At 41.1% G+C, this 15,695-nt stretch overlaps 2 protein-coding genes across 7 annotated transcripts in view; one reads left to right on the top strand and one right to left on the bottom strand.

Annotated features, from left to right (window-relative positions):
* The window catches only part of OTOG (otogelin), a 95,706-nt gene extending 86,653 nt beyond the window's left edge, over window positions 1–9,053 (bottom strand). For all 3 annotated transcript variants that reach the window (XM_033153782.1, XM_033153799.1, XM_033153792.1), the window contains exons 1-5: window positions 8,968–9,053; window positions 8,708–8,771; window positions 7,139–7,193; window positions 2,457–2,544; window positions 80–172 (exon numbers count right to left, since the gene is read on the bottom strand). In XM_033153782.1, coding sequence (XP_033009673.1) covers window positions 80–172; window positions 2,457–2,544; window positions 7,139–7,193; window positions 8,708–8,771; window positions 8,968–9,025 — 358 coding nt within the window. In that variant the 5' untranslated portion in view covers window positions 9,026–9,053. The remainder of the gene's footprint in view (window positions 1–79; window positions 173–2,456; window positions 2,545–7,138; window positions 7,194–8,707; window positions 8,772–8,967) is intronic.
* The window catches only part of USH1C (USH1 protein network component harmonin), a 52,904-nt gene continuing 45,672 nt past the window's right edge, over window positions 8,464–15,695 (top strand). For 2 of the 4 annotated variants that reach the window (XM_033153818.1, XM_033153812.1), the window contains exon 1: window positions 8,464–8,535. In XM_033153818.1, coding sequence (XP_033009709.1) covers window positions 8,479–8,535 — 57 coding nt within the window. In that variant the 5' untranslated portion in view covers window positions 8,464–8,478. Of the gene's footprint in view, window positions 8,536–15,012; window positions 15,135–15,695 lie in introns of those variants that run through there. The other 2 variants (XM_033153835.1, XM_033153826.1) reach the window with 2 other exon arrangements.

Here is a 15,695-nt window from a genome sequence, read left to right as displayed (position 1 = left end):
GTCTGCCAATAAAGCTATAAGTGAGAGTCTTACATCATGCTAGACACAATATGTAACATGCAAACTACTTTCTACTCACTTTTCTGACATCTTGATCCAGTTGCATTATATCGACTACAGTCACACAGTTGCCAATGCACGCACTCACCTCCATTAAAGCATGTGAATGAATCTAATTAAGACAGAATACATAATCCTTTACTGCAAGTCATATACATGTTAAGGGGTAATTAGATGGACATGTGAAAGTAGATAATAGCAACACGTGTTTCAGAAAATGGACTGCAAGGGTTTTCTCAGAAAACAGTTGCTTGCATCTCATTTGTGGACTGCAAATCAAACATCTCTTAACTGAGAAAAATGTTTTTGTTACCAACATGTGATAGAGTGTTGACTGCTGCTAAGCATTTATAAATCAACCTACTTATAGGTACATCATACATTACAGATGTTAGTGGGTACCCTCCTGCAATTAGTGGGTACTATGTAGACCTGCAATTTTCCCTAACATATGGGAGCCAAACCATAGACTTTGTTTGGACTCAGAGCTATTACTTCTGTACTTGTTGCCATTTTTTATTTTTTTGCATGGAATGGGCTGCATCCAAAGTTTCCCTTCCAGAGAAAAGGCTCCTAATCCAAGGGAAATGACACCTCAAAAATAGATGGGTACCACTCTCACATGTTATAGATACATATACCTGCTATTTCTGCAACATGTAATGACTCCCATCCTCTAGGCAAGGAAACATTCCATCTTCTATAAAATACACAGCACAGTATTAAATGGCAGAAGTAACAGGATCCAAAGGTTCCCTTCTACTCATGGAAGGAGTCTAATGTTCACAGAAGCACCCCTTTCATTCACATAAGGAACCTGTTGATTCAGCCCAGTATCTGTAATAGTTTGCACAAATCATCCTTTCTCCCATTCCTGATATTTAGTTTATAAAATAAATTAACTATTTAAGCATACACATTGACACTTACAAGTGATCTAATATCACTTGAAAACGTTTGAATCATATTTCAAATATTTTTACATACCACATAAATAATGTGTGACAAACAGCAATCAATTACAAACTATTTTGTATCAAACTATATCCCCAAAATCCCCAGTATTACTTTCAAGTGACCCAATTTCATAAGGAATATGAAGATGTACACTCAATGTAATAAGAGCTCAATGTAATAAGCTCTAGTCTCATATTCTGTGTTGTTGAGAAGGATCAGCTCCCATCAATTAGGATCCTGAAAAATACTGTAAGCCAATGCTTAAATACCAGGTAAATACCGGTAGCTTTTGACATTGTCAGATAATCCAGAAATAATAATATTCATTATATTCATCCTGTAATCCATCATTAACCAGCTGGCAAGAGAGCTGCAGGCAGACTTTGAAAATGGCAATTCAAAAGCCAATTAAATTTCAAAGCCAATTTTCCATCTGATGTCCTGTTCTAGGTTCATTTTATTAATATTTTCATTACCAATTTTGCCCCAGTGCCTGCTTCTACATTTGCCCAGTTTGTGATGCCAGCACTGGAGAATTTTAATAGAAATGCTATTAATGGAGCTAGTGAACCATAAAATTCCTCCTGCTAGAAGACCTTATAAGTTTCCCTCTTATATCTGGGGCCTTCACACATGACATGTTCCACTCTCTGGCTCCATTTACTCTTCAGGATTCTTGTCTTTTACTTTGTCTTGCCCTTTGTCTCTGGCTATACGAAGTTTATTATTTCTATGGAACAGAAGAACTAAATTCTTCCCTTCCACTACTTTAGAACTAACCATAATCCTACATCAGTAGGTTATTAAGTGTGTGAATATAAATGAAGGTGAGCCTCCCCATAAAGCACATGTCTTTTCATTCCTTTTCCTCCTTGGTGGAGCTTCCTCAAGTCCCATACAAATCACTTGGCATAGTGAAAAATTCTGACCATTTCATGTCTAAGCGAAGTTTGCCATAAATTCTTCTTTACAACATATGGGGTGGTATTCACCTAGGAGCTACTCAGATTAAAGGCAATGAAATTAATGAACATGACTACGTAGGATCTATTGCTTTCAATGGGTCAACTGAGTGAAGCAGGTTTGAATACCACTCACGGATTTTGTCGTATTTCCTAATGTATTCTAGACACAGCTATCACCTCTCCCTTACTTCCCCTCTCATGCTACTTTATCGAACTTTGTTTAGATACTTCATCCAGACTATATACACTCTAAAACTGCAAACATTTTAATAGTTAACAAGCAGGCATCTTGTTCGCATGTACACAGTCAGTTCTGAGAAGTGTGAAAGTGGCACACATGTTACCGTGGGCAGTGATTTTTTAAAATAATAATAATCACAATATAATAATAATAATAATAATAATAATAATAATAATAATAATAATTTATACCCCGCCCATCCAGATTAAAAACAGAACAAAGAGGGATCTTACTGGATGATTCACAAATTGTGTTGTGAAATTTTCTTGGCCTGGAAGATACTGTAGTAGATGAAGAGTTATAAACTGATGTTCCAAATCCCTGTACAGGAAGGATTAAAAAAAAATATCTAAAAAAGCATAGCATTGTGAAAGGCTTATAATTCTTTAGAAACATAATTTTAAAGGGTGTTCTAACACATGCTCATGTTTGCCATGAAGCTTTAAATCAAATTTCAAAAAAGGATTCAAATTTAAAGCATAAGACAGCCCATAATGCATTTGAGGCTAAGGCCATGTCGTTACCAGAATGAATCTTTTTATCATGTGGATATTCCTTTTGCAGACAATAGGATGTGACTCTATAGTCTGTTATCTCTATGGTTTGCAGTTATCTCAGAAGTTTCAATCATAGCTGTAACTTTACTCATCGGCTAAGAGCATAGAAAGAGAAACTAGATTCATTTCTCACAAAATGATTGGACAAAATAGTGCCTGCACATTTTCTCTCAAATGATGGCATCTGTAAGGTCTAGGCTAAATAACTTTCTGGAGGAGGAACTAATCATGCAAATAGGCATTGGATGGCAAGGCCATCTGGATAAAACCCAACCAACTGGGCAATATGGCAACCCTACTATCAGCCCAGCTGGGCAGCATCGGCAACAGTACTCTTCTTCCTTCTTCCCCCGATGGCTGAGCAGGCCACTATAGCTGAGTACCAAAACCTGTACCAAGCCTGCATCTGCCCACCATTTTAGTTTAAATCATTTCCACAACAGGACAAGAGCAGTAGCAAGTTGGTTCTAGCTTTGGGGACTCAGAGCCAATAAGGCCCTGAAGCAATAAGAGGTTGGACCAAGTCCCCCGGCCCACCTTCTCACTACTGTAGTGCCCTCACCACCCCCGAGTGGTGGCTGATAGGGTGATCTTGGACTCACTCTTTACCTAGGGTGGAAATTTCAGAGATTAAGCCAGACACCACATTGTTCTGCTTCTTAACACACCTGTTACATGTTGCTGCTAGGGCTCTGACTGCACTAGACTTGGGGTCCATAATGTGGCTCTAATGATAGCAGCAATATTCAACAGTTTACACATTTTCAGTATCATCAGCTCACAACCTTCAAGTGATGAGGCCAACAGCCTCAAATAACATGGACTTTTAAAATATTAGCCCATCTGTGCCCTTCTGGAACATTTTTATCTGCTATTTGTTTTATGTAAATGTTTATTTTGCAACAGTTTTAAACTGAACTGCACAAGGCAAGTAGTAAATGCATTGGAAGACCAGGGTATAAGTTTTACAAATAAATGTATAAATAAATATTCCATGCAGTTGTTTGCACAAAGACTAATAACCAAATGCCTCGCCTCAACTTTACCTTCAATCCCTCCTCCCTACTTCCAAGGAGATGGATCTGACACAAAGCAAATGAACTACAATCTAGGACCCAGTTGGCAAAACCCGACTTGAAATGCTGGAGCTATCAGGGGAAGGGAGCAAATAGTATTGCAACAAGTGCTGTGTATATTACTTGTTTATTTAAAATATTTATATCCATCTCTCCTCATTGAATCCCCCAAAACTAAGTCAAAACGTCAATATAACAATTTAACCAACAGCAAAAATAAATGCAAACAACCAGTCATAAAACATTAAAACAGCAGGGGGGAAACAAAGTAACAACCATCAATGTAACTTAACCACATGGGGATGGGGGAAGACCCAATGCCCCATGTTGTGTCCAATCCCTATCCGCTGCTTTGATCAAATGGGTTAGGAACTGCTCAGTGGTTTTTGTACTATGTGTTGAATGCAATGAGTTCCCTTTATTTTCCCACTTCCATGGCTGCATATGTGCTCATAAACAAAAGCTGAATGGGATCATTCATCATCCCTTTTCCCTGATGAGTCTCGAACTCCTGTTTCTTGCTTTCCATTTCCATGCTATATGCAGTGAACCACGGGAGGTTGCTGCAGTCGGTGTACCTCTATGGCAGGCATCCCCAACCTGCAGCCCTCCAGATGTTTTGGCCTACAACTCCCATGATCCCTAGCTAACAGGACCAGTGGTCAGGAATGATGGGAATTGTAGTCCAAAAATCTGGAGGGCCAAAGTTTGGGGATGCCTCCTCTATGGCTTGTGTGTCCTGGCCTCTCCCTTTGGCTGCTTGGCGAGAATCTTTCTGTCCTGGGATATGTCTTGAATTCTTATCCCAAAAAGGCTGCATGTGCTTTCTGTGGGTACTATGTTGTGTGCCCTTCCTTTTTCAGCTTGTGTGTTGCACTCCAAAACAATAGCACCTGCCTGAAGGGATATCTGGAGACTTGCAATGGAGGATCATTGCTGGCTGAGACACTAGAGCTGATGGAGTAAGGGCACTTTAGCACTGTGGAGTGTGTTTGATGCAAAGAAGTAGACTGGGGTGTGTCCCCAATGACTTGACTTCACTGACACATTCCGTGTCAGAGTCGCATGTGGGTGTTGTCACTGGCACAATTCAACTGGTGAGCATCAGAAATGTTTCAGTGGGTGCTAATGAAATGTCTGCCATTTCCCCATAGTTTTGAGATTATCCACTCTTGGTTTACCCTCCTCTCCTGAGTTTAACTACTTCAGTTCCATTAATATGGTAATAAATTACCCAAACTGATGATGTTCCCATTTCAGTTACATCTGATATATATATATATATATATATATATACACACACACACACACACACACACACACATATATATATATATATATATATATATATATATATATAGTTAGAATTGTTTGGAGTGATTAAGGATCAACAGCTTGAAAAGAGGCAACTGAATGGTTATTATCATTCCCTGGATGCTTTTCATAAAAGCAAAACTTTGGCCTTATCAGCAGTTGATTTGATTATTGTGATTGTGCAGAATATTTTTCTCTCTGCAAAACCTCTCCATAAACAAAAAGTGGAGAAAAACAATATCAAGAAACTGACTCATTTTGTGGAGCCTAATTAAGCTGTACAAAGTGAAAATCCGAAGTGACTAACTTCTTTCCCCATTCAGAAAATAAGAACCACAAAAAAGAATGAAGGGAAAATATACTTTAAAAGACATGGCAGTTGATATAGTTCTGGTGTATAATTTAATTATAAAGAAAGTAAATTACAAATTAAATAATTACAAATGGTTTGACAGCCCAAAGCAAAATATTTTACCTAATTATAGACATGCATCCTTTTCTACTTGGGGTGTTTTATTATTGACTCAATAAACTGCATCCTATTCATTAGCAATTGTAACAACTTTATTGCTTTTAAAAATATTTTTTCTTTCATTTCTTTTTTCTATAACATTTGTCTTTGTTAAAATTCAAAATCTTTTTTGAAAAAAATAATGAAACATAAATTAAGAACAAAAGTATTGATTTTGTAGCACTCAAACACAAGACTGCACTTTTACTGAACATTACAAAATGTACCGGTAAACAGTTCATAAGCACTCGACTTTGACAGAACTAAGAACAACTTGCATTTAACAGTATCAGATCCTTAAGAATCATTAATAGGAATCAGGCTTAAATGTTGAATAAGCTAGTTTTTGTCAACAAAAATAAGCATTAATTTAAAAGAAAGTATTTAATTAAAATTACAATAGATCTTATCAGCAACACAATATGTTAATGTAACCATTGTTTCTGATAATTTAGTCTCATGATTTATTTTGGTTTTGTTTCAGCTTATTTTACCTACAGAAATAAAGTGATATTATCCCTGTCTATTATAATACTTTCATAATCTAGGTACAACAGTTAGAATTACTTAAAACTTACTGAAAGGTATCCAGAGCAATATGCTTATAAACAACAGAATTATATACCTATTTTGATTCAGTGTTAGCAGTCTTATAAAATAATAATATAAAGCCTGGCAAAATTGATGTTATAAAGGTAATGTTATAAAATAAACATTTTTCTTTACAGATCCAAGCATATAATTTATTCATTTCAATGTTTTCATGGATTTCTGCCCAGATAGAAAACAACTATTCGAACGCATTTGGAAATTTGAGTGGGGTTTCCCCTCTACTTCTGGCATTGGATAGCTGAAGTTCCTCTACTAAGTAAAAATGGGTAAGTTTCTATACTGTATACGTTTTTGTGTACTAACAGGTCATTTTCAGTGACCAAAGTAGTAAATCTCAGCTTTACTGACTCGTATTACAACCATAATCAAGAATCCACCAGCCTGAGTCATTAAAGGTCATCAACCGGTTTCAATATCCTTCTTCAATTATAATATGTATAGCGAGGGAACATTCTACTTAAAGCCAAGAGTATAATTGTCTATTCTTACATGTTATTTCAGTAAAAGAACCAAGGCAAAACACTCTCAGAGCAAACACGGCTATTGATGAAAGCAAACCCTTTCATTAAGGCTGTTTGCAAACAAAGTCATTTTCTCAATACCGCTAGAAAATGAAAGGACATAAGGAAATGTATTCCGTTCAGCAGCTGGACAACATAGTGCCAAATGGTTGAAAGAAAATATTCACAGTAAATGGAACACCCATCCCCATCCCCTATCCCACACACTATAATTTGTTTGGTGCATGGTTGAGCCATCCTGTGAACTTCTCCTCCCAGCACTCCAACCTTTCAGACACAGAAAAAAAACAGCTCCCATCAGGTGAGTGGGTGCCCTTGCCTTACCTGCTCTCCCAGGGCACTAGGATCTCCTTTCCGAAGTACTGCACTGCTGCCGTTCCTAGGCAGAAAAAGAACAAGGCTGGGTTTGTTTAGCAGAGGTAATCTGCACCTTTCTTACTCATGCAGAACTCAGGGAAGCTGCACCTCTTCTCAGACTGAGGGCCCCAGGTTGAACTGGGAGTTTCCTTTGGAGCGAATATCAGGCAAAGTGGGCATAAGGGGTTTCCTCTGACTCCTGGTTTTTCCAACAGGGTGTGTTTCTACTCTGTCTCTGGTTGCTTTGATTAGCTCCTGAACAACAAAAACACGCCAGCTCCTCTCTTATATGCATGTCTCCTTTCACTAATTACTCACCTCCACCTTAAAATGAAAGCCGCAAATCCTTAATTTCTCTTCACATAACTTCATCCATCCCTCGTGAGTCAGTAAGACATTAAGAATTAACAGATTGCAAATTGTGAGCACTTAGTACATTTTAAATTATATCAATAAAGATGCTGGTGTGAATATACCCAGGAACAGTTATTCCCCATTCTCTGTGGGGACTTCCAGCATATGTACTTCCAGCAACTAAACTCATTTCTTACTCAGTAAGGAAAATAAATGGTGTAATCCAGAAGCCTTTCGTGCAGAAAGGCTTCCATTTATTTATGTTTATGCCCATTTAATTATATCTCTGTAATGTAGGCAAGGGAAAATAGAGGAAAGAATTCCATACCCTAAGATATCTGACAGAGGAATATAAGAAAATCTGTTCCCCCGGGTGATTAACTGAAGAGGCAATCAAGCTCGGTGCCAGAAGCACATTTAAATTTCATATATTACCAGATTCTAATTACAGTTATGAGTCTTGTGTCACCTTAAAGACTTAAAAAAAAATTGGTAGCACAGTATGTTCTGTTAACTAGGGACCGCTTCATTAAATGATTGAGCGGCTTTAGCACATGAAATCTTAGACCGCAATAAATCTGTTAGTTTCTAAAGGTAACAACATCACTCTTTGTTGCTTTTGCTGCAGGGAACTAACAAAGATCTGCCTCTGGAGGCAGATTTTGATTCTCCCACAGCTCACTCTCACACCTCGTCAGAATGCACAGCACATTCCAGCAAAACTTTTTTGGATTCCATTCCCAGTTTAAACCACCATTCCTTTCTCAGCCCAAACACCTACAGGTTTGGTAATGGTCACTCAGAGTCGGCTCCGAAAGAGCCCCTGTCCCTTTAAGAGTCAAATCAAAGCGGGGGGGGGGAGAGGCAGATTTCCCCCAGGTGCAGCTTTCCCCATCACACTGAGGTGAGCGAAGCACTTTTTTTTTGTCCGGGTGGAATTTTCCTCTAGTTCTATGAAAGAGACAGGGTGGAACCGTCCCGAGTCTGAAGTTGAGATGCTGCCAGTTAAGGTAAGCTTCACCGACGAGCCCCCCGCTTTTCGCCATTCTGCTTCCTTTGGAGCTAGGATTAAGGTACGGAATGGCGAGCCCGCTTTCCCAAGCTCGCTCCGGGCCACGCACAGGAAGAAGGGCAAGTGAAGCGGGCGGGCCACGCCACGCGCCCCTCACGCTGCTCACTTACCTCGCCTGGCCGGGGGCCGCGCTCCTCGGAGACAGCTGCGCAGCCACGCTCCACGCGAACAGCGCTGCAAAAGAGGAGGCGTGCTGAGAGGAGGCTGGAAAGGTGCGAGGCTGCCCAGAGTTCCCTGGGCGCCCACAAACCAACTAGGTAGTAGTAGTAGTAATAAAAAAAAATCCCCTCCCCCACCCACCCACCTGTTTGAAAGGAACCAACGACGACACCCCCCGCCTCACAGAAACAGCGCGCTTTCTGGGACTCACCCTGAGGCACCCAGACGTACACCAGCATCCCTTTCGCGCGCCTGAAGCGCGGCTCCATCTGGACGCAGCGAGCGACGAGCTCTCTGAGGTGGCCGCTGGAGCCGAGGTTGAGGAAGGCGAGCACTCCCCTTACCCGGCGCGCCTGGTGGTGGCGAGCATCTCCGCGCCCCGCCGCTGGGCAGTGTGGACGGCAAGGGGTGGACCCACACCGGCCGGCTCGCTTCGCCTTGTTCTCGTTCCAAACGCGAGCTCTTTGCCGCGGCTGGGCGCTGGGGGGACGCCTCCCGTCACTGATTAGCATAATGTCGGCCCCTCAGGAGGAGGCGCCGTTCCCCTGCCCCTTCCATAGGGAGCGCAGCTCAGGCCTCCAGGAAGGAATAGGAACGAGGCGACGACCCGCTGTGGGAAGCTGGGCTTGGGACTCGGAAATGCCCTCGCTCGGGTTGATTCGCCCGTGGCGTGCTCAGAACGAGGAGGCCCACACAACACCCCGTTGGGCGCGTGTGAATCTAGGGAGGGGACACACAGGCACGCACCTTTTAGGCTGATACTACAGACATCTGGTTCATAGCTGTCAACTTTTCCCTTTTTTAAAGGGAAATTCCCTTATTCCAAATAGGATTCCTCGCAAGAAAAGGGAAAAGTTGACAGCTATGATTCTGGTTCCATTCTCTTTATTCTGAGACCTACACATCAAAGGAAATATGCATTGGATGACAGCCTATAAAGATGCTTTGTAGATGGATTTTGCGTCCTATATATATATATATATATATATACATATACACATATATAATTTTTATTAAAATTTTCTCTTTTACAATTTAGAATGTTCATTTAAACAACCTTAAATACCAACAACTTTCCTTCTCTTTCCAGGATTCATTTTGCATAACATAAATCCCTGCATATTTTACATAAATTAAACCATTCAGTATTCAAGTGTACACAGTTTCCCCCATATATTCAATAAACATTTTCCAATCTTCTTTTAACATATGTTCTTCTAAAAATTATTTACAAAAAAACAAAAACATATGTTCTTCTTGTTCTCTTATTCTATTTTTAGGTCCACAAGCTGCACATATTCCATCAGTTTAAGTTACCATTCTTCTTGAGTTAGGACCTTACTTGTTTTCCATCTTTGGGCTAACAAAACACGGGCCACAGTACTGGCATACATAAATTACCTTTATGTATTTAAAAAAACCATTAAAAGTGTATTTATGTTGATGTATCTTACGTCTGAGTATGATCAAGCTGCTGAGTGGACCTCAGAGCCTCTCTTGTGTTATTTATTTTATTATATTATATTATTGAATGCATATACCGCCCTATACCTGGAGGTCTCAGGGCAATTCACATGTGCCACATGTAAATGCAGAGGGCATTGGTATTACAGAACGGGAACAAAGCAGTCATGGGAGCCTGCAAATGTGGTACAAATCTATTCCATACATAAAATAGACAACTTAAAATGGTTATAACCTAAAAAATATATAGCCACAAAGGCCAATGACTGTTTCTCCATATGCAATACATGTTGGCAAACTGGATACATGTAAATTTGTTGGTTTAATTAGGTTGTAATGGCATGCACAGTGTGCATGAAACATACCGGTATCTTCCATAGCTAGATGCATTTTAACTATAAAGTGTTTGGTGGCAAATTGAGAATTCCAAGCACCAGCCTGAGCATGAGACAAGGTGTGCCACAATAACAGATTTCCTTTCCATATTTTCAAAATGAAATATGCAAGCCTCTTAATCTCCAGACTTTGTAAATGTCAGTTTGGATAGCCCCAATACAGCTCATTTTTATTACAAAGTATGATCATTAAATATTTCTGTGTTTTTTACTTCCTCACATTATTTAAATGAAGGTACTCCTTTTATTTCTAGCTTTTTGCCATTCTGTGTGTGCACTTTCTACTCTTTCATTCCTTTGTAGTATTATCTTCTTCCCTTCTTCCCTGCCTCCTCCCTTTGCCATCTGCCATACTTTCTCTCACCCCTGTCTCCCTCCCTTCATCCTTCAGCTATCTCATAACAGAAGCTTTAAAAGCTTCCATTGCCAGGTGAGAAATTGTCTCAGATGAAAAGAGTCCCTTTTCTGACTGCTTTAGGAAGTCTGTTAACAGCAAGTAATTAAAAAGATCTCATTCCCGTCTTTGTAATTAGTCCCCAAGTATTGTATTTCCAGCTGTAACAAGTGATTCATTTCAGTAGGAATGATGAAACCGCAATGACGTCTTCACCAAAACTCGGTCCTTCTGTAAGCACAAAATGAAAAAAGGTGCCTCCTAATTTCCCCCCTTCTGTTTATTTCAGCACCCTGAAACATTTAGCTTCTTATGCTGCATTTGCACCATAGCAGAAACATAGCAGATACATAGCAGAACTCCTGATTTTCAAACCTGGGTGACCAAATTCTCACCAACAGTTGACATTTACATGTCTATTGAGTTAGCATCTAACCTCTCAGAGTGAATGCAGAGGGAGGACAAATGCCAATACTGTACGTCTAGAGCAGCTAGCAGTTACTGTGTGGATTGCATTTTCCCAGCAACAATATGTCATGGATTGACAACTAGGAAAAATCTATTTTCCTGCAACAAGGTTTCTGTCTGGAGAGTAAAAAGGTAAAGGTACCCCTGACCTCTGGGGAGCTCACCCCGTCGCGGGGATTCGAACCGAGTACCTTCTGATCCGCAAGCCCTAGGCTCTGTGGTTTAACCCACAGCACTACCCACAACCAGGTTTCTGTTTGGAGAGTAGAGACTTGCATTTTCCTTCAACTGATCTTCTGGTTGAGAAATTACATATGGAGATTCTGCTTGTCTGAGACAAGAACACAGAGATTATTTCACTTCCTTGCACAATAATGAAAACTTTAGGGGAGGGGGAGAATAGGCAAGATCTATACAAATAAATCAAATCTGCACACTGAGATCTGCTTTTGTGCACCAATTGTCTCTTGCTGGGCAAGGTTGTTTGTGTTCCTGAAGTACAGGGAAATATATTACCATGGCAGACTATGACAATTACTCGAATTCTGTGTTCAATATTATGTACATTGAGATTTAAATGCCAGTACCATTAAAGTGAGATGCCCCAGAGTTGTCCGCAACTGGACCTAATGGTCAGGGGTCCCTTTACCTTTACCTTTTTACCATTCTTCTGCTATTATATTGTGCTTTAATAGCGCCCCATACAGGACTACTTGGTACAATTAATAAGCTGCTAATACACACACACACAGAGAGAGAGAGAGAGAGAGAGAGAGAGAGAGAGAGAGAGAGAGAGTGACATCAAAATACAATATATGACTTTTCTTTAAAGGGAATATTTCAAAACTTAATGAATAAAACTAAAATATAAAGCTTGCTTCTCCAAACTTAGACTGGGGGAAAACCTAGACTAGAAAACACCCACAAATATAAGCTTCAAGAGACAGCAGAACTTCCACAAATAAACATTCAGTTCCATGTAAACTTCACTTGGTTTGATGGCCTCTGTTTTCAAATGTACCCAATTTTCTGGCTTCTCTAGTTATCAGTGTGTCTCAGAGTATATATAGCAAAGTTAACTTTCTGAATGGCCTGGAAATATGTTATCTATTTGGGTATACACTGATTGCACCACATTTCTAAGTATAAATTCAGAGAACTGTCCATTTATTCCTACTATCTGATTCCTGCTTCTTAACCAATTCCTGGTACACAAACGGACCTCTTTTCTTATTCCATTACGGTTAAGCTTACTCAGGAGTGAGGAACTTTGTCAAAAGCGTTTTTTAAAAGTTCAAGTACACTGTGTCAACCAGATCACCTCTATCTATTTGCTTGTTGATAGGACTTGCCCTTTCCAAAGCCATGCTGGATCTGCAGTAGCAAGGCTTACTCTTCTATATGCTTGTTTATTTCATCTTTTAACAATACTTTCTACCTGTTTTTTCAGGATAGATACTAAGCTAACAGGCTTGAAATTTCCAGGGTTTTCCCTAAATCCTTTAAAAAAAGTATGGAAGCCGATCTGAGGGACAAGTTACATATTTTTGTTAGAAAATCAGCAATTGCACTTTTGAGTCACTGTGGTGGATTCGACCCAAAATCAGTGATTTCTCAGTTTCTACTTTGTCTATTAGGTTTAGAACTTCATATCTCATGACCAATCTCAGTTCCTCAGACAGCCTTCCTGCAGAACTTAGTTCAAGCACTGGGACCATCTGCCCTACATCCTATGCCTGCTTCCTCTCCCTGCAAACCTACCAGCCTTCAACACAAGGTGAGTTTCATCCCATTCCCAACACTTCCAATAAGTAATTGGTCTCTTTCGTCTTCATCATTTTCTCCCCTTCCAACCTTGGCATTATACTTAGAGGGGGAAGGTCAACCTTGCGATACTACGATCTGCTTTCCAGATGGTATTATCTCCCCTCTCCTCCCTCCATGTACTGTTCTGGGGGTTCTCCTAATTCCTCCAATATGATTTGGGGGGCACAGGGGCACCAGGTGAGAGAGGGGAAAGCCCATTGCACTAGTGGGACTCACGATGCTGGCTTCTGCTCACACAGGTGTTTAGCTGAATTGCCCAGAAACATTACTTTTGCTTTTAGTAGGATTTTTTTAAAAATGTCTGGATTTCCAAGACATCACAAAGTACTTTTTGTTTTTGCTTTGGCTCATACCACCGTCTACAGATGCAGCATTGCCTCTGACAAACCTAAAAAAAAAAACATTGCAAGGATATTTTAATTTAGATTGTACTTAAAAATAAAAACAAATTAAGGATAACTGGACTAAATATTTTGAGTTCTTTGCAGGTTTTTGTCATATTTGTATTTGCTGTTCTCATAGTTTGACAAGGCTCCGAGGGCATCACCTCAGTCTGAATAAGGAAATAGAATTGGATAAAGCAAATGCAATTTGGCGTCGCAACCTGGGAGGATTTAGAATAATTTCTAATGGCAGCATGTTATTCACTCTCTTGGTTTGAAAGTACAGCAGTACCATTGTCACAGTTTCTGTGCATGGAATGAAGCTAGTGAATGCTACAGGTTGTGCCTATGAACTAGACGGAAAGAATGAAGAATGGAACGTGCAGGAGAAGGTGGAGTTATGGAATGCACCTGCTACATAGACCTTTCCTGGATGGGCTGGAAGAGGTGAAGGGAAAGGAAGGTTCTGTAGCTTGATGGAATCCTTTGGGAGTGAGGGGGGTATTCAAAACTGTGGCTGATTCATTTTCAGGTGAAATAACTTGAAAAACTGTTTCTATACAAGATCATTCTGCTACTGACAAAGTTGCATCTTTATTGAGAATGGCAAGGTTGCATTCAAACCATATCCTCTACAAAATGTATTACATCTGCCTGCATTCAGAGGGTCTATAACTAAGTGAAATTTTGACCATCTTGCACCCAAAGAGTCCACCTGTGCTCTGGGGTGAGGATTTCCCCTTCCAGTTTCAGTTCCTGATGTGGCTCTTTGGGATCCCACCCTAAGTTGCAGCACATAACGCTTAGGGAAACTTCCAAGTGCCAAAAGTCATGAAGTACTGTGTGTGAAAGTTAAGCAATAGAGCAATCCTATCCAAAAGAAAGTCCTATTGAGATCATTGGAACGTGCTGCCGGATAAATAGGCTTCCGGCCTTGAAGTCTCATTTCGCTGGAAGAATTAATAAGCAGTTGCGCAACTCTCTTCCATCGAAATCAATGGAACTGTAAAAAGTGTTTCATTGTGCGTAATTTTACCCGAACGAACCCTAGTGTACTATAGCAGAAAGATAAGATTTGCGAGAAATAAAATGCAATGGAAGCTGATCTGTGTTGTCCCCCTTTCACTGAAATTAATGGGAGGCTACAGGAGATCATAATGAAAATGTCGAGGCAGCGCGAGGCGACCTGGTAACTAAGCGCCTTCCTTGCCAATAACATTCTTCCTCGGACAACCCGTCTGCTGCGCAGGCCGGCCTTTCCCGCAGGGCTGCGCTGCGCCCTCTAGCGCTCGGCCGGAGTTCTGCGTCCTAACCTGCGTTCAGGACCAGGAGGAAACGGCATCCGCTGGGTGCGCTCACCGACGAAGGTTCCCCGGGGGAAAGCCAACCGAAGGTCGCTCTCCCCATTGCCATGGAGCGGAAGGTGGCCAGGGAATTCAGGCACAAGGTAAGAGAGGGGCTCTCGGCCCACCGCCTGCCCTACGGTCCCTGCGGCGACCTCGGGCTTCCTCGCTAACCTCACTTTCCGCCTCGTAAGCGAGAGAAGCTGCTGCCGCTGCCAGCGAAGGGAGCGTGGGCATTTCGCTGGGACTATGGACTCTCGGTGTCAATTAACTCGGACCTGGCGGGTGGGGGAGCAGGGGGAGGGGAAGGGAGGGTGGCATGCTTCTTTCAGCAGAGGAAAGTTTTCCCACCACCACCTTCTCTCTCCTAGGGGACCCGAGGTGTGTGGCGGATTAGGGTAAGATTCCTCTCGGCAGAAAGGAGCAGAGCCGTCCGGCCCACCCTCGCCATGGGCTGCTCGCAATGTGCGCGCCCAGCAAACCTGCTTCTCTCTACCGACCCAGACCTGCCTTTCCCTGCGCCTCTCAAAGCAGGCGACCTGAAGGCAATGGAAAGTTCAAGGAGCTGACCTTGCCGTTTCTTAACTTTCTGGCCAGTCTTTACAACATCACTACATATATAGAGATATATAGAGATATCGGTTCATCATCATTTTAGAAAATCT

Source organism: Lacerta agilis, chromosome 1 (genome assembly GCF_009819535.1).
Source record: "Lacerta agilis isolate rLacAgi1 chromosome 1, rLacAgi1.pri, whole genome shotgun sequence".
NCBI lineage: Eukaryota > Metazoa > Chordata > Lepidosauria > Squamata > Lacertidae > Lacerta > Lacerta agilis.
The sequence above is the reverse complement of the archived record's forward strand: the minus strand, read 5'-3'. Positions and strand labels throughout refer to the sequence as shown.